The sequence below is a fragment of the Myotis myotis genome, unplaced genomic scaffold (genome assembly GCF_014108235.1).
Source record: "Myotis myotis isolate mMyoMyo1 unplaced genomic scaffold, mMyoMyo1.p scaffold_m19_p_3, whole genome shotgun sequence".
Taxonomy (NCBI): Eukaryota; Metazoa; Chordata; class Mammalia; order Chiroptera; family Vespertilionidae; genus Myotis; species Myotis myotis.
Genome location: NW_023416335.1, coordinates 160,071,066 through 160,093,567, shown reverse-complemented (window position 1 = coordinate 160,093,567; position 22,502 = coordinate 160,071,066). Strand labels below are relative to the sequence as shown.

At 40.4% G+C, this 22,502-nt stretch overlaps 2 protein-coding genes across 2 annotated transcripts; both read right to left on the bottom strand.

Moving 5' to 3' along the window:
• Positions 1 to 1,551: 1,551 nt before the first annotated feature.
• GTSF1 (gametocyte specific factor 1) lies at positions 1,552 to 19,176 on the bottom strand. The gene is made up of 9 exons (XM_036302121.1): positions 19,118 to 19,176; positions 17,262 to 17,306; positions 12,717 to 12,817; positions 10,807 to 10,933; positions 10,315 to 10,398; positions 9,795 to 9,858; positions 8,604 to 8,698; positions 6,587 to 6,619; positions 1,552 to 4,679 (listed from the first exon to the last, which is right to left on the bottom strand). Exons 2-8 carry the CDS (start codon positions 17,275 to 17,277, stop codon positions 6,603 to 6,605), a joined length of 504 nt encoding a protein of 167 aa, XP_036158014.1. The 5' UTR covers positions 17,278 to 17,306; positions 19,118 to 19,176; the 3' UTR covers positions 1,552 to 4,679; positions 6,587 to 6,602.
• Positions 19,177 to 21,028: 1,852 nt separating this feature from the next.
• On the bottom strand, positions 21,029 to 21,541 carry LOC118650997 (cytochrome c oxidase assembly protein COX14-like). Its single transcript, XM_036299654.1, has one exon. The coding sequence runs from the start codon at positions 21,442 to 21,444 to the stop codon at positions 21,271 to 21,273; it is 174 nt and encodes a 57-aa protein (XP_036155547.1). The 5' UTR covers positions 21,445 to 21,541; the 3' UTR covers positions 21,029 to 21,270.
• Positions 21,542 to 22,502: the final 961 nt, after the last annotated feature.

Genomic DNA, 22,502 nt, shown 5'->3' with positions numbered 1-22,502 from the left:
TGGCATATTTATGTGATTTTCTATCACTACGCACAATACTCTTAAAATAAACAGAGTAAGAGGTAGTGGGTTTCACTTGACTTTGGAATTTGTGAAGCGAGACAGTGGACAACAGTGGGGTCAAGGGAACCCTGGGTGATAATTTAGGCTACTGAAATGACTGACCATGGAGTCCAAGCTGGTAGACATGAAAATGAGTCTAGAAACTCTAGCCTGAAAGAATAAGAGGTTCCCAAAATCAACATTTAGGGAAGCAGGATGGTTATAGAAGCCAAAAGCAGTAAATTAGAAACCAGAAGTCCCACGTCATGGTCACAGCTCACTACTGACAAGCTGTGATAAAATTTTCAGGGCTTGTTTCCCCCCCTACTCTAAAACACTAAGAACAGTGGCTTACCCACAGTAAACACTGTATAACAATTTTACTAGTAGCAATTACTCGACTGTTTTAAAATTATACATTATTTGATACATACATAAGCAGCATAAGATAAACACTGAGAAATTCATCACCCAACTTAATAAACAGAATACTACTAATACACTGTATTCTTTCCTCATCCCATCCCCCTACTTCTCCCCCAGAGATAACCACTATCTTGAATTTTGTTTATCATTCTCATTCCTTTATTAAAAGACTAGAGGCCTGGTGTACAAAATTCATGCATGGGTGGGGGGGTGTCCCTCAGCCTGGCCTGCACCCTCTCTAATCCGGGACCCCTCGGGGGATGTCTGACCGCCTCTTGCAATCTGGCACCGCTGGCTCCTAACCGCTTGCCTGCCTGCCTGATCTCCCCTAACTGCTCCCCTGATTGCCCTGTCTCTACCTCGCCCTGCACCCAGGACCCAGGATTCTCTCCTCTGGCCAGTCGCAGGCACCCAGGACCCGAGCAGGCTTCCCCTGGGGCCAGCCGCAGCCGCAGGGGACTGTGGGCAGGCGGCTTTGCCTGGGCTGCAGCCACAGGTGCCCGGGACTGCGGGGTAGGTGGCTTGTCCCCCTCCAGGGCCACAGCCTGGCTGGTCCCCGTTCCTCTCTCACAAGCTCATTTGTGCCTGGCTGGTCCCCATTCCTCTCTCCCCAGTGTTGAGTGTCTGAGCCATTAAGGTGTGAGGATGTGATGACCATTTGCATATTAGCTCTTTATTATATAGGATGACATGTTGCACATTTTCTCAGGGCCTGTTTCTTCATATGTAAGATGAAATTTTGGGTTCGGGGTTCTCTAAGCTCCCTCCAGTTTTAAGAATATATGAGATATGATAGGTGGATGTCAGAGTTACATACCTAGTGGAACCATATCAATGCTTATTTTTCAAGGTTTTGTAAAGTTAAAACACTGATTCTTCTGTTGAAACTGCCAATTCAACAAAAGGATATCTCAGTGGAGCTTCTAAGCTCCAGATCAAGACTTCCCATCACTTTCAATTTGCACCTCTGCTGCAAAGTTCCACTCCAGAGAAAACCAACACAAAGACCTAAATAACCCCATCCACTGAAAATCTGAACTCCAAGCCTCAGGAAATAAAATCCAAACAGACAAACCAGGAAAGCACACTTTATTTCAGTATTTTAATAACAATTAAGAGGCATGGTTGGATTCATACTCAGCTTTTCATATAAACTGGACTTATTTCCTTTCTTTATGTGTGTGTGTGTGTGCATAACAAAGTAAAATACTAAACTTATCTTCACATTTCCTCAAAGGTTCTTACATTATTTTAGTTTCATATAAAACAGTCTTTAATTAAGGTAAACACAAAAGCAAACCTTCTGACCATATGGTTGTTATTACGGTTACTGTTCGCCTAGGATGCTGTTCTTCCTTTTTATATACAATCTTAGATTTTATATGTCTCACCAGTTACCAAGTTTATAAAACTGAGCTGCACCAGGCAGTAGAATGGCTATGTATAGGGCTAATCCCCTGTTCACACACAGGTGTGCATTCTTCAGACTGCCATAGCTGGAACAAAGTCAGCTGAGACTGTTGTTATAACAGGTTAATGTCTCTAGTGGCCTCTGAAAAGGCCATGACTGTAAGGTAGGATACGAATATGTTCCAAAGCTTAACAGTACCAGGAAGATAGTGATCAAAGGAATGAGCCACCACTACAGTATTTTTCTCCTGGAATTTAGGTAGTTTTCCTTATTCTACCCCTTGTACTGATACAAGAAATGCATGTTTTCTCAGAGGTCTTTTCTTCGCAAGGCCAGTCCTGCTTCGATCATTTAAATTATAGTATACAAATCAACTTGATTTTTATATCCTGCATCTTTAAAAAAGGTAATAAGTATAATGTTATCTCCTTGGTTTCTGCCTACGTTTGAGCTTAATGTGAATTGTGAAAAGTACAAGTAAAGAAGTCTAAGAATGCCAATATAGATACACACATTTTGTCTAAGAGACTAACACAAGCAGCTACTGTTCTCCCTCACCAATGAAAGGGTACTGCGATGCATTATTCGAAATTAAATCTGCATACTTTCCTCATTTAGCTCAGGTATAACTACCAGGAGAGCTAAAGGTCCTTTATTACTTACATTTGTTTATTCCTGGTAATAACATTTGCAAATCACAATGGCACTTCTAGAACCCCTATAGAGAAAGGCAATTTTTCAAAAAGCAAATCGTCTCTTTGGGGTAGAATCTGGAAGCCCTACATAAGATCAAAATGTAGGACTCAGAGGCTCTGGACTAAGGTTTCAAAACACCTCTGTATTTAACCATAACACCTGACTGTAACTGAAATTAAGGCAGAGTATTCAATTCTTTATCTTCCACTGTTCACATCCCAAAGGGAGGGTATCATCCCCAAAAGAGAGTCTCAAAGATTGGTAAACGTCTCCTCCCAATATCTGGCAGAAGTGGTAAATAGTCACTTTTGTTCTAGTTTTTGAGAATCTCTAAAAATCTCCAGGAAACAAAGTCCAGACTAGTGAATCGTAGGCCCAATAAGAATCCCAGGCAGTCCCTGAAAGGTCCTGGATCAGACAAATTGGTTGCTTTAATCATTAGTTTACCAAAGAAACAACAGGATTGTCTATTTTGTGAGCTAATAACACAGGCAGCCAGTGATTCTCCCATGTGAGTGTTATACTCCAAAGAGTCAGATGTATTGTGATTAAATTCTAGTAGTCATGAGCAAAGAGCTGTTTTCCTAAAATAACAAAATCAGGGTTTTCATTTGCTTTTCATAAATGTTAGATGTTAGCCTATCACCTCTTTAAATATTAAATAAAAACACAAAGTAACTATTTTCTGTTTAATTCTTTGCAATGAGACTCATGTCCCTGCTTATTTCTCCTAAACTAGGTGGGAGTTCTGGGTTACAAGTATAGCAGATGATAGTTTTGTTCTGTCATCACCTGAACAGTTGAAATCAAAAGGGTTTTGCATTTTCCAGTAATAAGACTATTTTTAAATAAAGTGTTTGTAAGGTATTGATTGATACACAAACATAAGTGACCAGGACTGGGGCATAAAGGGTGTTTCCCCCGCTCCTCAGTATATTCACTACCCTCTCAGGAGAAAGGGCCTAGTTATTCACTTAAGATCATGCAGCTAAGCAGAACTACTACTGTACTGGGGCTTATCTTGAACCTGTTTTTAGAGTTTGGAACTAAAGAAACAGACAGCTCTGCTTCATCAGGGAAGAATTTTGAGTAAAACTGGTGGGAGAAGGCCTGCTTCCCCTTATCTGTTACTCTGCTAGAGAGATCCCTTTTGGGATTGTCAGTATGCTTCATCCAAGTCCCTATCTATACCAGATCACAAACCCCTCCCATGCCAGACAGTTTTAAAACCAAACCAAGTCAAACTTGAAAACAACCACACAAAAACAATCCAAACAATCTCTGGGGAGACTTTGAAGTCTCCTTGGAAGGGCCAACAAGATGCTAAGATATCCAGAGCTTTGGATGTTTCAAAATCTAACTTATTACACATACATCCCAGGTAGTCAGCAGGGCCCTCACACATTTCAACTTTGAAACTTAAACTTCACACACAGGTGGAAAGCCTCTCTCTCTTCTCCACATGTACACTTGTTCCTCCCCTCCATTCCAATCTTCACTCCTATATAATCTATATCTAGTCTGACAACTAGTACGTCTAGCTGGAATGTAGGAGAGATAAATACAAGAAACCTCCCCTAGGTTGGAAATATTTAGACAGACGATGTCCTCAAGTTTCTAACAAGAATGGGGCATTTTGCCCTATAAATGCTATCAGTATCTGGTGACCCTGGATAAACAGATGCACTGATCAAATGGGTCCATTCATACTAATGGGAAAAAGAATTTGGTCCACATATGTCAGAGAACACAAATACTCAGTTACTTTTTCCAACCCAAGTTTCTTGCCTGCATTTGATGGCTTCTTTAAGATTCTTTAAATAATTATGTTTCATTAATGTGGAATGGGATGTGCTTTCTGATCTTGGGGCTCAGGGACTTGACCAAACTATCAAGCTATCTACACCAATGGTTTATTTGAAATAGTTTTAAAACTATGCGGAGTCTTTCTTGCATCAAATGAGGACTCAAAAGAGGGGAGAGAAAAAAAGGCATTTGTCAGTTTGAAAGTCACAGACAGTTTATCTTTCTATAATTAGATTAGGAGAAAAATGAAGAACCCACTGATAGCAGGAAGAAGCAAGAGTCTTCTAGGTTCAGTCATCTGTAAGGAAATGAGAAAAAAAATTTTTTTAGTTCCTTTCAGTGACAAAGGCAACAAGTGCATATGACAATGGGCCACACAACTACAACACAATTAAAATCTCTTGGTCGCTGGAGGAATCTGCTGTTTATGGCAGAGCACCAAGTACCTTCTGACCTTGAGCTCTTTAGTACCACTAAGCACAGAGAAACTTGACTTAAAAGCAATCTACGCAGAGATCAATGTACACTCCTGTGTCAACAGTTTTTTGACTCAGGAGAAAATCAGAATTGACTATCTAGGCAATTGACTCCTGCAGACAATTCTGGATTAATTCTAATTAACTTATATTGATCTTTTTTCTTTTTATTCACTCTACTACTAATTAATTTACCAGTATTGTCTGAGCTATTATAATGTACATCAGGTGAACAAAAATTAGTATTACTTGCTTTTGAGGCACCTATCTATTAAAAAATGGAGTGGTTGATACACACACAAATGGGATAAAGCATACTGACTATAAGGTAAACAAATCCTTTTCACTTCTGTGCATTCAAAAAACCTTTCCACCCATAATTAATTCCTTAAGGGAATAAGTCATGTCTTCTATTTCTTTTGTACCCTTCCATAGAAGCTAGAGAATTCTGCAACAACAGGCATTTAAAAAATGATAAGAAGGTCTGCGGCTGTTTAAAGAGTCTGAACTAACATAGGATAATTTTTTTTTTTCCTGATTCCTCAGGGGTTACACAGAAAAATAAATTTAGTTCCAAATGAGAGGTGTGTCTTTTCTTAAGTGATAGAATAGAAGTTTCTCCTAGGCTTTTGCCTTAAGAGTAGCCATTTTTTACTAGGTAACTATCCATACTAGAGCACCAAGTATTTTGTACAGTGTGTAAGAGGATTTAAAGTTCATGATTTATCCAGATCTGTGTGCACTTTCCTGGCGCACCCTAGTGCTATTGTGTCTCTTTTCCTTCAGGGGCCAGATGTAATTTTATGCCTTCCTGATATATTTAACAATTTAATGTCAGAACCTATCAAGAAAAATGGCTGATACTGGAAGCAACTGATAGTTATAGTCTATAGCTAAGGAGTGTTTACTTTTAGAATCTCCTTTCTACTTCTCACCAGAAGAAACATCAGCTTTCATATAAAATGAGACCTAACTCACAGAAGATCCATCTGATTCACTGTCCAGAGGAAGTGAATGAACTCAAAGGCAAGAGGCCACTCACTCATTCATTCACTAAATATTCACTGAGGACTTACTAGCTCAAGACAGTGGGGGATATAATCCCATCCCTAGCCTTTTTTAACATTTCTTTTGCCAGGGGCAAACGCAGCCAGGACAGCATTTGAAGCACCAAACTTGGCTCTGCTATGGGCATAGTAACCTCGAGGAAAGGCTTCATCTGTGGAAAGTAAACTTTTTGCTCTCTTCATATAGATATTTTGAAGTTTTGTTCAATCAAATATTCAGATAAGATCAACAGTGCAAGACTCTTAGAAACCCGAAACTTTTAAGTGCTCATTAAAAAGAGTCTGAATATTTTGATGTGTTAAACTGTACTGCACAGAGAAAGAACTGCAGAGTAGTGAAGCACAGCTGTCTGATTAATCTCAGCCCATTAAAGGGGTATGAGAGATCTAGAATGCAACGCTGATAGAAAAAGAAAAAGGCAATGTGTAGTAACTCTAGGGAAAGCAACTTGGCGTGTTAACCGAATTCTAATTTAATCAGTAAATGCCTTTTCATTAGTGTGTAAAGCCATAACAGAAGCTATATACTTAAAAAATATAGGCACACACAAAGCTTTAATTTGGTACCATAATCTGAAAGACAATTGGACCCAAATTGCTTTATGTCCAGTTAAATCTTGCTACCATCGGAGAAGGTAGTGAAATAAAACTGAAACACTTACTTGATGAGATATTCAGTTACTGTGCATTTCCATCTATAGAGTAGAAATATTTCAAAATAAATACACCATGTCAATTGAAATTCACTCCATCCTCTACTCTTAACTAAACACAAACAATTTATTCTGAAGTATATTGAATCACAATATAAAAGTAGAAGAATGCATTCATTCATTCATTTATTTTTAAATTCTTACCCAAGGACATGTGCTTTTATTGATTATAGAGAGAGAGGAAGGAAGAGGGGGATGGGAGAGAAGAGGAGAGGGAGGAGAGGGAGAAGGAGTGGGAGAGGGAGGGAGAGAGACATCAGTTGGTTGCCTCCCATATGCGCCTGAACTGGGGATTGGACCTATAACCTGGATATGTGCCAATTGAGCCACACCGGTCAGGGCTAAAAGTAGAAGAATTTAAAATTAGTGATTGCATTCTACTCAAGTGCATGAAAAAAGAAGATAGTTCTTTACCTATCAAGCCTTCTGACATATGATTTGGTGATCTCATTTTTTGGGCAAGTATCCAAAGGGAAGTTTTTTTTTAAAGGAAATCCTTTAGCCACCTAAAAATTAACTCAAACTGTGGCAAAGACCAAAACCAAGGGAATCTGAATTGGTAGGCAACATTAGAAAAATAAAGTTTATATTAAATATGATGGTTATCTTGGGTGTTCCATATGTGGGAATTTCTTTACCAGGGTGGTATGATACAAATTTAGTATGTTTGCTCAGCATGGTCTCTGATGTCTAGGAAAGACATTCAAATACTATTTTTATGCTGATTCTTATGACTCATAACTTTCATGTTTTCTCTACACATTTCCTTTTAGGTCCCTGAAATCCAATTTTTAATCCCAATTCCCTATTGATCTTATGTCTTAAAAATCAAGGATGACTTCCTCCTAACCAAAATCAATAGTCTTTTTTGTTGTTGTTAATCCTCACCTGGGAATATTTTTTCCATTGATTTTTTTAGAGAGAGTGGAAGGGAGGAAGTGAGGGGAAGGAGGTGTGGAGGAGAGGAGGAGAGGAGGAGAGGGGGAGAGGGAGAGAGGGAGAGGGGAGAGAGAGAGAGAGAAAGAGAGAGAGAGAGAGAAAGGACACCTCACATCGATGTGAGACATCATCTGGTTACCTTCTGCATGCACTCCAATCACGACCAGGGATTGAACCTGCAACCCAGGTACATGCCCTTGACCAGGAAATGAACTTGCAACCCTTTGGTGCTCGGGCTGACACTCTAACCACTGACACACTGGTCAGGGCAATAGTCTTCTAAAAAATATGTTCTTACTTATTTTATTTTTTAAAATGTTTTTATTGATTTTAGAGAGAGAGAGAAAGGGAGAGGGAGAGATAGAAACACTGATGAGAGAGAAACATCAATATTGATCAGCTGCTTCTCGCACACCCCCTGCTGGGGACTGAGCCTACAACCTGGGCATGGGTCCTGACCAGGAATTGGTGCGTGGGTTGACACTCAACCACTGTGCCACAGTAGCCAGGCAGGGCAATAGTCTTTTTATTGCTCCCCAAATTTACTCATGGTATTTGACGTCAGTGGTCACCCTATCTTGAAAATATTCTTTTGGTTTCTGTGATCTTGTACTTTCCCGATACTAACCAGAACCAGGACTAGGGTGAACTGAGTGAAGCCCTTAGGGCAGTGGTTCTCCACCTTCTGGCCCTTTAAATACAGTTCCTCATGTTGTGACCCAACCATAAAATTATTTTCGTTGCTACTTCATAACTGTAATGTTGCTACTGTTATGAATTGTAATGTAAATATCTGATATGCAGGATGGTCTTAGGCGACCCCTGTGAAAGGGTTGTTCGACCGCCAAAGGGGTCGCGACCCACAGGTTGAGAACCGCTGCCTTAGGGTATAAAATTTAAGAGCTGCTCATTCTCAGGGTTGTGAGAGTGCAAGGTATTCAGACTAAACATGTTTTTGAATATAAAGACTAACTACATTTATTAGCACAAAGAAAATAATAAAAGCATTCTGTCTCATTACACTTACTGTTTTTCCATGGCAGAACATACGGCAGAGACTTGGGAACGCGCATGCCTGAAGCCAGGTTACTCTTATGTTCCATAACTATGTTGCTTGCAGGGCTGCAAAAAGAAAGATAAATCTGACTATGCCAGCATTCTTCAGGCAGGCACACACAAGACAATCAAAATGTGTTTTTTGTAATTTGGGGGAAAACAAAACAGACTACATTATGAAATGTAAACACATTTCCATCAAAACATTCTCGCAATCAGAATGATTACCATTTCTCTGGAAAGCTCACTGTTCTGTACAGGCATTAAGATGGGTCTAAGTATTTTCATTTCTTAGAAATTTATATAAACAGTAATGCCATCTACTGTTCAGTTGTATGACAAACACATCAATTCACTCAATAAACATGAGATAAAATAAAATGCCAAGACAATCAAACTAAAGGCAACAAATCTCAAAGAACTGAGGCAAAATTAAAATTGTACTAGTGAAATTCATTTTTAAGTTTTTCTATCTTAATGCATACACAAAATAAGGTACAGTTACAATTACTAGCTGACCTCAGGAGCTAAGAAATAAAAATGGGTAAGTATTCAATTGGGGGAAAAATGAAGTCTAACATCTCAGTCCTTTATTTTCTAATCCAGAAATATTCTCATTTGGATTTGAAATGTGATCTTCTAAGGTTTAAAAATAAAATAATAATGAGAAATCTTACAGACTTCAAAATTATATGCAAAATCAGTGGGAAGAAGAGATGCATTTTTTCCCCTACCCAACAGGTATTTTGGATTCCCTACTCTTAAACAAACAACTTTTAAGATTATTTTTTCCTTAAACACTAGTTACCAAGAGTAAAAATGATCCATGTAGTATAGCTGGGGATTTTTTTTTAAAGCATTAAAATAATATGAACCTAGTGAAAAACTCAACTAAGACATAAGAATATCTGGCTCCACTGTCTCCTTTGCTAGACTCTAAGCTAGTATTTTTGTGTTCCCACAGTGATTTACACAAAGCATGTGACCTTTTTATGAATCAAGGAAGAAATAAGAAAAATAATCCACCAAAACAATATCTAGACTAAGTTACTACCAAGTAACGTCATCAAGGAAAGAGATCAATTCATGCTTTGGTGGCTTTTTTGGGTAACAAAGCCCTGATTTTGGGAGCCAGTACTGGGAATGAGACAATTTCATTTACCTGTTCTTGCCACAGTAGTTGGCTGTGCCCCAGACAAATGGGGTGCTAGTTTGTTCCCACAAATCTGCCAAAGAAAGCAAAACATAGTTTGTGGTATAAGACACCAGTTTATGCTAGTTGAATTTGTAAGATGGGAAATAATACACCTAAGTTTAGAGAAGGAAGTAAAAATTGATCAAGTACCCCGCCTAAGTGACATAGTAGCAGGAATTTAATTGAAGAATATAAACACAAACGACATAAATAATAATAAACGTGCCCAGAAACAGCTAAACACAGATGGCATAGCACAATTTATGGAAGAAGACAGATGTAAAGAAGTGCTTTTTCCAATCAAGAAGAGGAGGCTGCTCCACGTGTCTGCACAGTCATACAAATGTGCTCATTTTGGGGCCCAATAAAAATAACAAAGCATTCTGCAAAACATGGCATGTCCATAAAACAGGAAAATCTTCCTTCTGTCTAAAGCAAGTGACTTGAGATTTAGATATTGTGCAGAAAAAGATGCAGAAGCACTTACCTTTATCCCAGTCTTCATCACAAGGAGGGCACTGCCATGTGCTCTCAACCAGAGTCTCTTGTCCAAGGTTCCTGGTTTGGTTGACTGTAAGACAATAGAGATTTTGACATGAGAACGGGACATTGCTAAGTTATGTTTAAAGGGGTTAGTGGCTAAAGAGGTTGCAGGGTAGCTCAATGGGTCTTTGTTTCTCAAAGATAAACAGAGTGGTCTTATCCCCTTGCTGACAGAGGACATGAAAGAAATAGCAGAAACAAAGATATTTATCATATCTGTGGCAAGAAAAGGATTTTTTTAGTTAGATGAATTACTGGTAAAGTGAATAAGGTTGTTTAGAAGAGAAAGCATTCTAACAAACATAACCTGACAACCTTTTCCTGCTGAAAGTGTTCTTCAATATGGAAAGACAAAAATCAAGGTGACAATGTAGCATAACACAAATTTAAAGGGGCTAGCCTCTAGTACCAAAACATTTCAGCTAGTCAGTCTTACCAATGTCTTGCTCTATACAACTTTTGTCATCACAGCTTGAAATATGGTGACTGATTTCGGTCCGAGGAACCTGATGGCGAGCATTGAAGGGACAAGTAGCCAATTTGTTTGCGACATCAGGATGATTCTGTGGAACAAAAATTAAGGAGTCTATCAATTCTCTGGACCTCTTAAAAGTCCAAGGGGCATGGCTCAGCTTTATCTATAAATGGCTCCCCTAAAATCTCTCAATAAACTTGTAGCTTAGCTATGATAGATAAATTCATAGTAGAAAATTAAGAGGAATTTTTTTTTATCATTCATACAGACCATATAATTTCTCAAAATCATCAAAACGTAAGCCTCTTTGTTATGACTATAGAGACTGACAACACAGATTTTAGGGTTAAAACGATTTATGTGGAGGTAAAGAGCAAATTTAGAATTGGGTATTTGAACCACATCTTCTCTCCCTGTTCTTCAGAGTCATGAGATTCAAGTGGCACAGCATGTAATGGTAGAGCTCTTTGGATGTCTTTGAAAGCTGATATTGAGGATACACAGTAATGCTAAAACACACTCCCAGTCTGCATTGCAGTAGTGTCCCTGTTATTGCAATACAATAAGGCTGGAAAATAATTGTTAGAAGGGAGCTGCAGAAGAAGCAAACCAGTGATTTTTCAGATTAACTTGGGAACACTTATTTAAAGTAATGATGCCTGAAATGAGGCTCTGAATAATTTGACCTTTATTTCAGTTATTTCACTAAGGAAAAGCCCAAATGATAGAGTCTACTCTGCTGACCAAGTTTCTTATTAAAACAAAACAAAGTATTTAATGTTACTCAAATCTTATGGTAATATACCAGCAATTAAGAAATTTACTTAATAGGATAAGAAAAACATATCATACAATACTAAAAAAAAGGTAAAAATAATGTGAAATGGGGAGAAGGCTGGAAAAAAAAAAATAGAGGGCGGAGAAAATTGTGAGGGCATTTGTCTCCATGTTTTTGTAAGGGATATCAGGTATTCCAATGCAACGGTTTTGTGGCCAAAGATTAAGTGCATTAGGAGAGGACGTTGTGGTGGTATATTCAGATCCATACTGTCCATGTTCAACTTTAAGGGATCTTTGTTCAAAAGATTAAAAAGAGCTGGAGAACTAAAAATTGGCATTATAATCATATCTCCAGGACTACAAGAGAAATAGTCATGAAAGGATGTTAATACATATATAAATCGCATGCAGTTTGGATTAAGTACCAAAACTGTTTCCCAAGCATCAGTCCTGGCAGAACTTTGGCCTCTGTATCTGACATCAGCATTCTAACAATCTTTTCAAAGTGCCTCAGTTACTATACCAGCATTAAAGTAGTTTACATCAGCTAAGTCTACAAAAGAATGACCAGAGAAGAAACACTAATAAGTTGTTTTTTATTTTCCCCCTCAAAGATGCTGTTGAAATTTGGAAAAAGAGTTAATTTTAGGAATAAGTTTTTCTTGGGCTAACCTCTAACTGTTCAACTTCTCTAAAATTTATAATAAAAAATATCGGAAATCAGTGTATTATTGACTCAATCCTTATCAGCATTAATTTCACAAGGCGGAAGGGATTTTCTCATTGCTAGCAAAAATTAGTGTTTCCTCTTTTTACAAAGGGAGTAACGACTCCAGAGAAGCTGTTTATCACTATGGGTGCTTATCACTAGTTTGGGGGGGGGGGGGGAACAAAATAGGAAAAAACTGATGTACCCAAGAAGTAAACAAACTCCTTTCTATAAATGTTGGTATTTAATACAAAGGTAGAGTCCCAAAACAATTCTGGAAATTCAATTTAACACATTCAAATTATCTGATATTTACAGAATTTGTTTTTTTAAAAACAACTCAGAGGGTATCACATGGCAAATTATGAAAATAATACCCTACCTTTCTGCACTTGATAAGATGATAAGGAAACCTGCAGGCTCTGATCTGGTGGTTTTTATCATAGGGACATTGTAATAGCTTTTCAGGGTCCAGGGAATCGACTGAGAGAGAGAAAGAAATAGGATAAGTATAAAGCTTAATAGGTCTTTGGAAAACTACAGGATTACAGGCGCAATGTATTTTCTTTCTTTTAAAGCATTTTATTTTAAAAATATTTTTATTGATTTCAGAGAGGAAGGGAAAGGGAGATAGAAACAGCAATGATGAGAATCATTGATTGGCTGCCTCCTGCACGACCCCTACTGGGGATGGAGCCAGCAACCCATTCATGTGCCCTTGGCCGGAATCAAACCTGGGACCCTTCAGACCACAGGCTGAACCGGCTAGGGCAGGCACAATGTATTTTCATTTTTAAAGCACAATGTATTTTCCAACAGAATCTGGAACAATAGAATAAGACAGTCTGAAAACAACTTGAAATTTAAATAAAAGTGTAATTAAACATTTGAAAATGAAGATTTAACTCTGATAAAATTGTGTTAAGACCAGCAAAACCAGTGATCAAGGGATAAGGTCTTAGCTCATATTTGGTTGTACTTAAATATTGCTGTTTTCACCCAGCTGGCATGGCTCAGTGGTTGAGCATCAACCTATGAACCAGGAGGTCATCGTTCGATTCCGGTCAGGACACATGCCCAGATTGTGGGCTCAATCCCCAGTGTGGGGCATGCAGGAGGCAGCCAATCAATGATTCTCTCTCACTGATGTTTCAATTTCTCTTTCCCTCTGAAATAAATAAAAATATAAAAAAAGAAAAAAAATATTGTTTTCATTGTTGGTTATCCTTACTATTAAACAAAAAGTTACATGACATTATCTTTTCCTTTTCTAAAAGTGCTAATTCAGGGTCATTTATAGTCTAGCTAGCCAACCAGAGCTTCCCAACTAGTATGCTGAAGGTTGGAATGGATGGGGTGCCAATATTTCAAGGCAGGGGTCCACACACATGTGTTCCCATACCTTAACAGTCCCAGGGCAAGTTGAGGATAGTTACTCCTGCTTAAAAGCATCCCTGTCTATTTGCTAGTATGCCATGACGCGAAAAAAGCACTGCTCTATATCAGTGATATGTTCTATGGAAGATTGGGAAATTTTCATTGATAGATGACTTCTTTTTCACCTGTCTGCTTTAATTCATTACTACTATAAGTAGTTCCTGATCTTGGTTACTCAAGTTACCTCTCAAATGAAACCAATACCTTTATTAGATAAGTAGTTTTACCTTTTGTATTCTAATACATGAAAAAAAATCAGAATTCTTTAATTTAGTGATTATCGAATTTGCCATATTAAAAAAAACAGAATAATCTGCAAACACAGAGCCTCCTGAAGTTAAGACACTTGCAGACATATGAAGCTGCTATGTGAAAGAAAGCCCCTAACTTATATCATGCTAGTTAAAACTATCCTTAGAAGGCTATACTTTCAGGGATTATTTCCATAGTTTGGAATTGTGGAAATTTCTCTGAACATATCTCTCAGAGAAGTTCCTCTGAACATGTAACTACCCTTAGGCTTTACAAGATGCCCCGGCTGAGCCCCAAATTTTAATAGGCTGGTTAAAGAAGGGAAATTAAATGGTTAAGCACATTCTCAGTATATTATGAGGATGAGAAGCAACCTAATAAAATGCTTTGGCCCCCACTGAAGGCAATGATAAAAGTGAAATAGGATAAACAATTCACATTTGATAAAAGGCTTATAAACCAGGAGACTGCTATGAAAATCAGAAGCTAGTGGGGAATTGAAACAGACAGTTTCACTGAAGAGTGGTAAACATGGAATAAATTGCGAACCATGACCATGATGTAAATGAGCCAGAAAGGTGACGTGAAGGACAGAATGAATAGGAAGGAAAAATCTTAGAGGACAGGCAGGCTTATTATGCCAACCAGGCGTATCCTGACCAGCAATCTTTTCCTCTGAAGCTTCAGGACTCCCAGGGAGAGTTCACAGATGAAATTCATATTAAATCCTTTCATTTAGTCCATTCCATCACTAGCAAATGTTAAGCCATGTCTGCAGCTGACAGAACTGGACATACCTTATGATTCATACACACTTTATTGCCCACACAGTGGCATACGTCAGACTTGATAATGACAGTTTTCTACCATAAATGCTTTACTTTTTGGTCTCTAGTAATTTAGGTTAGCTCTAACCTGTTTTAGATTTAAAATTTTTATTTTCTTTTTAATTAAAAAATTTTAAATGGCTATAAAATATATACAACACAAAATTTGCCATCTTAACCATTTTTAAATATACAGGTCAATAGAGTTAAGTATATTCATGTTGTTGTGCAACCAATCTCCAGAATTTTTTTCATCTTTCAAGACTGAAACTCTATATCCATTAAACTCCCCATTCCCTCTTCCACCCAATCATGGCAAACACTCTTCTTTCTGTTTCTGAGTTTGACTAGCCTAGATACTTCATCATAGTATTTGTCTTTTTGTGACAGACTAATTTCACTTAGTATAATGTCCAAGTTTCCTCCATATTGTGGTGTGTGATGGGATTTCCTATACCCATTTTTGCTATTTGCTTAAAAAATTAAAAAAAATTAATCCTCACCAGAGAATATGTTTATTTATTTTAGAGAGAAAAAAAGGGGAAGAGAGGAAGGGAGGGAGGATGAGAGAGGCAGCGAGAGACAGAGAAACATCCATTGGCTGTCTCCCACAGGAACCCCCAACCTAGGTATGTGTCCTGACCTGGAATTGAATCTGTAACCTTTTGGTGTACGGAACAACACTCTAATCAACTGGGCCACCCAGCTAGGGCTGCCTTTTTTCTTTTTACTTAACATATCTTTGTGCTCCTTCTACGTGAGTCCATATATTTCATTACTGGTGGCCTTCCGCGCACACACCCCAACTAGGGGAGGGGCTAGGAGTGAACCCGAAACCGAGGTACATGCCCTTGACTAGGAATCGAACCCATACCCTTAAGTCTGAGGGCTGACACTCTAACCACTGAGTAAAACTGACTGGGCTCATAGATTATTATTTTTTTTTAAAATATATTTTAAATATATTTTATTGATTTTTCACAGAGAGGAAGGGAGAGGGATAGAGAGTTAGAAACATTGATGAAAGAGAAATATTGATCAGTTGCCTCCTGCACACTCCCCACTGGGGACATGCCGGCAACCAAGGTACATGCCGTTGACCGGAATCGAACCTGGGACCCTTGAGTCCGCAGGCTGATGCTCCATCCACTGAGCCAAACCGGTTAGGGCGGCTCATAGATTAATAATTTCCCTTACAGATGGACATTTAGGTTGTTTCCAGTTTTTACTTTTATTTTTTTAAAAAATATATTTATTGATTTTTTACAGAGAGGAAGAGGGATAGAGAGTTAGAAACATTGATGAGAGAGAAACATTGATCAGCTGCCTCCTGCACACCCCCTACTGGAAATCGAACCCGGGACCCTTCAGTCTGCAGGCCGACGCTCTATCCACTGAGCCAAACCGGTCAGGGACAGTTTTTACTTTTATATACAAATAGTCATGTAATGGAATTTGTGCACGGGGGTGGAGGGGGGGGTCCCTCAGCCTGGCCTGTGCCCTCTCCAATCCAGGACCCCTCGGGTGATGTCCGACTGCCGGTTTAGACCCGATCACACACCAGCAATCAGACATCCCTCTTGCAATCTGGGACTGCTGGCTCCTAACCGCTCACCTGCCTGCCTGCCTGAATGCCCCTAACCACCTCTGCCTGCTGGCCTGATGCCCCTAACTGCTCCCCTGCCAGTCCGATCACCCCCTAACGGCCCTCCCCTGCCGGCCTGATCGCCCCCTAACTGCCTCAGCCCCCACCACCATGGCTTTGTCTGGAAGGATGTCCAGAAGATGTCAGGTCTAATTAGCATATTACCCTTTTATTAGTATAGATGCTGTGACTAACAATCTAGTATATACTTCTTTGTGCATTGTATGAGTATTTGTGTTTGGCGGATACCTAAGAGTGCAATATTGATGTATATGCCTGGGCAAATAAATTATTCTAGGTTTTGTTTTCTCAGTGCAAAATTTGAGTGTTAAATAAAGTCATTTTCAGGTCTTTTTTGGTTCTACACTTGTGTGATTCTAGTGCTGGCTCCCTTTTGATTTCCTTGGCCATCTAAGAATCCTAGGTCACTTGAGAAATAAGAATATTCCCTAGGATTTCTTTAATCCTAAAAACTCAATCTACATTAACATTATGTATACCATATTACTCCTGAAAATAGAAAGAAAACACAGGTGTCCCAGTCCCAGCCTTTTCAAAGCTTGATGACTTCTCATACCTCTTTAACTATTTAAATTTTAAATATCTTATTTCAAATTTGGGCACTTCTCTATATTACTATCACACAGACCGTTTCTCTTCAACAGTTTAGGAGAAATATGAATCTTTGCCACACATTAGAAGTCCTGTCAGACATAAAATTGTATGCAAGTTAACTTATTTTCTAAAAGCAATAAGAAATACATACTGTAAGTTTCTTCCATGTTGGAAATGAAGGAGCCGAATCCAAGTGCTGGGGAGGGGGGGAAAAGCAGTGGTTCAGTGAATCAGAAATGAAACGTACGTAAAGGTGGCCCTAAGAGGTAGAGTCAAACTGGGATTGAAGCTACCCAAGTTCATTATGAGAAACCTATAGTGCCCTCCTTCCTCACATATTTTCCCCCCTTTAAAGCATTCTTTGTTACTTTAAAGCATTTCAATATCATGGCTTAATTCACACTCTTGGAGTAAATTATAGGGCTCCCAAATAGTTAAGAAAAATCACACCTGACTACTAACTTAAAATGTATTCAGGGGATGTCAGTCTATGTTAAGTGCCATTACAGTAGCCAATCACTGTTTACCATCTGTTAGGGTCTGATGCTATTTAACATTAGAGAGGGCAAATCAAGACCACAAGAATACTGTTGTTTTAAAAAAATAAAGGATGGAAAGGCTGCCAGTCTTGCTCCCCTCTGACACTTGGGAATGCTGGAAGCCGTCAGACAGTCTACACTCAATCCCTCCCATATGCCCAGCGATGTTCTCGCTTACTGTTTCTATGACTTTCCTTAAACGTGGTCAGGAAGTGCCACAGGCTTTCCACGGATGCTTTGCCTCCCCTCGGTCCCCCCATCTCCTATGCTAAAACGAGCAGACGTGGTTATTTAACCTATCCAGTTAACAGTCATTCCCCCTATGCTTTGAGATAAAACTTCTGAATGTTAGGACTAAAGAACTTCCCATTTTATGCATAACAGACCCATAAAAGAACAGGTCTGCAACGGAAATGCGGGAGATGAAAAGACAAGAATTGGTTTTGTAGTTTGAATTCTCTTCTCCTAGAGATCCCTCCTACTGAGCACTGTGATTAAATACACTTATCATTATGGGGGAAAACAACCCAAATTTATATAAAACCGCCCCGTAAGAACCTTCTGCAAATTGGCTCGATTTACAGTTACTGTCTCTGGAGCCAGCTCTCCTTTGGCCTCTCCTACAATTCCACACCCCTTCCCCCCCATTCTATGACATAAGCAGCCTTGGAATCCACGAAAAGAAATACCAGTGACCAGCTGGAACCCTAGTTTAGTAATTGGCCGCAGAGCCCATCTGTTAATTACAACCATTAGTGAAACTGTCGTAAAAACACTTGTTATGTCTGGATTAAGAAATTCTGACCTTTCTTTCGACATGTTTTACTTGTACACGGTCACTCTATGCTTTTAAAATCAAAATAAAAGAGGTCTGGAAGGAAGAGCCAAGTATTATCTTCCTGGATTTTAAGGCATTTAAATGAATGACCGGCATGGGAGTCAACAACCTGTAGGACGCCATCCTGACCTTTCAGGGGCAAAAGGACTAATTAGGGCAGGTCAAGGGCACTGGGACCCATGGCTCCTCGTCAGCCTTGTCCATTCAGGTGTCGTCCCCAGCAAACTGTTAACGGGATCTTCTATCTTTTCCCCGAGGACGAGCCGCGCTGAAACGGGCCAATGACACCACGTAGTTCCAGTTTGGGGGTGAATGTAGCCGGAGGTAACCGGTTACACTCAACAGAGCTGGGGCTCGGTAACATCGTTTTTCTTTCTTTAAACAGAACATTCCGAGTAGATTTAAGCGATGGGACTGAACAGGGGAAGCGGGGAAGGCGGATAACTTGTTTGTAGACAAAGGAGCTCGGAAGGCCCTCGAGGGGACGAAGCGGGGAACCGCCTGCAGCCGAACAGCTGCGCGGAGGCCCACCAGGCGCGTGAAGGGGGGACAACAGTTGGCGAGGGCACTCCGGCCCCCGAAGGTGCGTTGTTTGGGGGCCCTGAGTCAGGGCCGCGATGTCGCCCCTACCTGAGTCAAGACGCGCTCTCCACACAGTCGCCTCCACCCCGTGCCCTAGCAACGCTCCCTTCCGGCGCCCGACGTTAGGGGTGGGGCCCACTTCCGGTGACGTCGGTCTCCGCTCTGGCTGGGGCTGCGGGTGCAGCCATTGCGTTCCTTGGTGCGCCCTCCTCTGGCCTTTCCTTCCCCGTCTGCAGATCAGCCCCTCCCTTCAGGTCCGTCCTGTTGGGCCCGGGAGGATGGCGGCCTTGCGTGGGTGGGACGCGCTCCTTCCCCGGCTTTGCGGTGCCATCTTAGGGAAGAGAACGAGGCCTTAGAAATGGGCCTTCCAGGAGGAATGGGGCCCGTTAGAAGTGGGGCGCTGGTTGGAAAGAAGCCCTGTTTATGGAAATTGTCTAGATCAGTGGTTCTCAACTTTGGCTGCACGTTAGAATCACCTGGGAATCTTTTTAAAATCCTGATTTCTGGGACTCATCCTCCAGAAATTCTGTTTGTTACTAATGTTGTGGCCCCACCCCAAAACAAAGAAACAGAATTTCCGGAGGATGAGGCCCAGAAATCAGGATTTTAAAAAGATTCCCAGGTGATTCTAATGTGCAGCCAAGGTTGAGAACCACTGCTTTATGGAGAAAAGGGACTTGTGGCCTTTGAAGATTAGACAGAAAAAAAAAAGGGAAGTGTTGACACTGCAGGTAGATCTGGTGATGCTATTTTGCAAAACCAGGAAGTAGAAGTGTGATATGACAAATTTGTGTACGGTCCGCGGTGTAGGTGGCAGTCTGGGAGATCAGTTTGAATGCTGAAGTATTGTATTTTTGGAACATTTACCTGGTTTATAGAGCTTAAATGTGACTTAGGAGAATCTGTCCTGACAGCGAGGAACTGAATATGGCTTCAGTGAAAAGGATCATGGAAGGGAGGTGTTTTATTTTTACATGAATAATTTGTAAACAAATGATGAGTTTGTGTTTTTTTAAAAATTATCAGCCCTTGGGCTGAAGAGAGTGTGCTCTACAGCCTTTGCTTCATGTTAAGATCCTAAAAAGAAATGTGTTAGTGGAAGTTGGGCCCAAGCCATTCTTGTCAGCAGATGAGTCTTAATCTTGTCTGTGCATTAGAATCTGGGGAGCTTTTAAGACATAGTATTCCAGTTTCCCATCCTGGACCAAGTAATCAGAAAGGGCTGGGCATAGCCTTTTTAAAAGGCTGCCCAGATTATTTCAATGTGCCGTTAGTGCTGAAGACCACTGACCTCGGCACTGCTTTGAATTTACAAAAGCTATTCTTTCACCTGGGTGCCCCGGGTGATTTCTATGAAGGAGAAGCAAGCTGTTAAAGTGCTTCTTAAAACATAATTGCTAAGAGTAAAAGCTTCATTTCAGCCTCAGCACAAAGCATTTTAGAAAAAGCTGCTGTTTTGGCAACTCAGTTTTAGATTGTTAGGAATATCTTAAAGTATTCTTTATGAAATCCTCAACCTCTGAATTTATCTCAACATCATTCATGCAGATTGGTGGGGCCGGTGTGATTTGAAGTGAAATGTGATTTTTTTTTTTAAGGCTTTAAATTGCAGTAATCTGGTGAAAGTGTTGACACTGTTACTGTGACTCATAAGTGCTTTTCATTCAGACACCTGCAGATGGAAATTTCTGAGGAAGAAAAGGCTAAGGGTTTGAGAGGATGGCGAGTGGGCACCGCATCAGCATCCCCTTAAGGTCAGGCTTCACTGCATTCAGTAGTGCTCTGTGCAGGTGACAGGATCCTCAACTGATACCGCTGTTCTGTTTAGCACCAGTAAACAAGCCCACCAACTTAAAAAAATAAGCAAAAACCCAAACTGTCTTTCAGTAGAGATTTTAAAATAAAAACATGCCACACATTCATTCTTTCTAGTTTTATTATTTATTTATTTTTTTGACACATGACAAAATATTTAATGTCTGTGCATGTGCCTCCTCCTGCCTCAATTCCTGTTACGATTTGATAGCCTCCTTAAACTGGCAGTTCCAGAGAAAACATGGGCACTTATCCCCAGCAGGACTTGAAAACCATTAAAGCCCTGGTTCTCTTGATTTGGATGATTGTAGGTGAGCTCTTTCCACAGCATGCCTCAGGCCTCTGGTCAAGGAAAAGAGCCCCCCAGTTCTACAGGACTCCCAGTTCTACAGGACTCCTGAGGTCTTCTGTTCTTCCGCAGCCTGGCGCCGGGAGCTGCGCCGCTGGAAAAAGTGGTAGGCTCGAACACTGCAGAGGTAGCCCCCATACACAGTAAGCAGCATCATGGAGGTGGAGAAAGTCTTGTAGCCAGTGTCAGCTAGTTGCTTGGCAGTTGGCATGTCGTCCCCCTCTAGGATACGACTCCCAACGCAGAGAGAGCGCACCGCGTGCCGGACTCTGAGGCGGGAGCCGCGCCGCCCGCCGCCCAGGCTGGGTGCCATCCTTGAACTTCCATTCTTTCTATTTTTAAATGCTTTGTTCATTTCTTTCCAACCCAGAAAGTTCCTGCTTTATCTGAGATCCCTGCTGAGCTTTTTCAGACTTCTTCTTCTTCTTCTTCTTTTTTTTTTTTTTAAAGCCAGGTTGAATATCTTTGAAAAGGAAAATACAATGAGAGACCAAGGCATTTATACAGGGTCATTCTAGAAGCTAGCTGGGATTAATACCCTAAATTGAATCTCATCTGTGCTGGTTCTGTCTGGTGATATATAATATTTTATTATATACTAGAGGTCCGGTGCACGAAATTTGTGCACTAGGAGGGTTGTCCCTCAGCTCAGCCTGCACCCTCTCCAATCTGGGACCCCTCACGGGATGTCCGACTGCCAGTTTAGGCCCGATCCTGGCAGTTGGACATCCCTCTCACAATCCGGGACTGTTGGCTCCCAACCGATTGCCTGCCTGCCTGATTGCCCCTAACCACTTCTGCCTGCCAACCTGATCACCCCCTAACCACTCCCCTGCCAGCCTGATCAACGCCTAACTGCTCCCCTGCCTGCCTGATCGCTCCCAACTGCCCTCCCCTGCAAGCCTAGTTGCCCCCAACTGCCCTCCCCTGCAGGCCTGGTCGCCCCCAACTGCCCTCCCCTGCCAGCCATCTTGTGGCAGCCATCTTTGTACCACATGGGGGTGGCCATCTTGTGCCAGGGTGTGATGGTCAATTTGCATATTACCTCTTTATTATATAGGTTTATATAGTGTTATATTTTGGAATTAATAATTATTAGTTAAAAACAAACACTCTGGACTAATGAGATCTCTAGTGATTGGAAAAAATATTTGTTAGAAAATCAGTTTTCTCAGCTTTTATTTTTATTTTTTTAAATTTAAAATTTTTATTGTTTAAAGTATTACATGAGTTTCCTTTTCCCCTCATTGGCCTATCGCTGGCCACTCC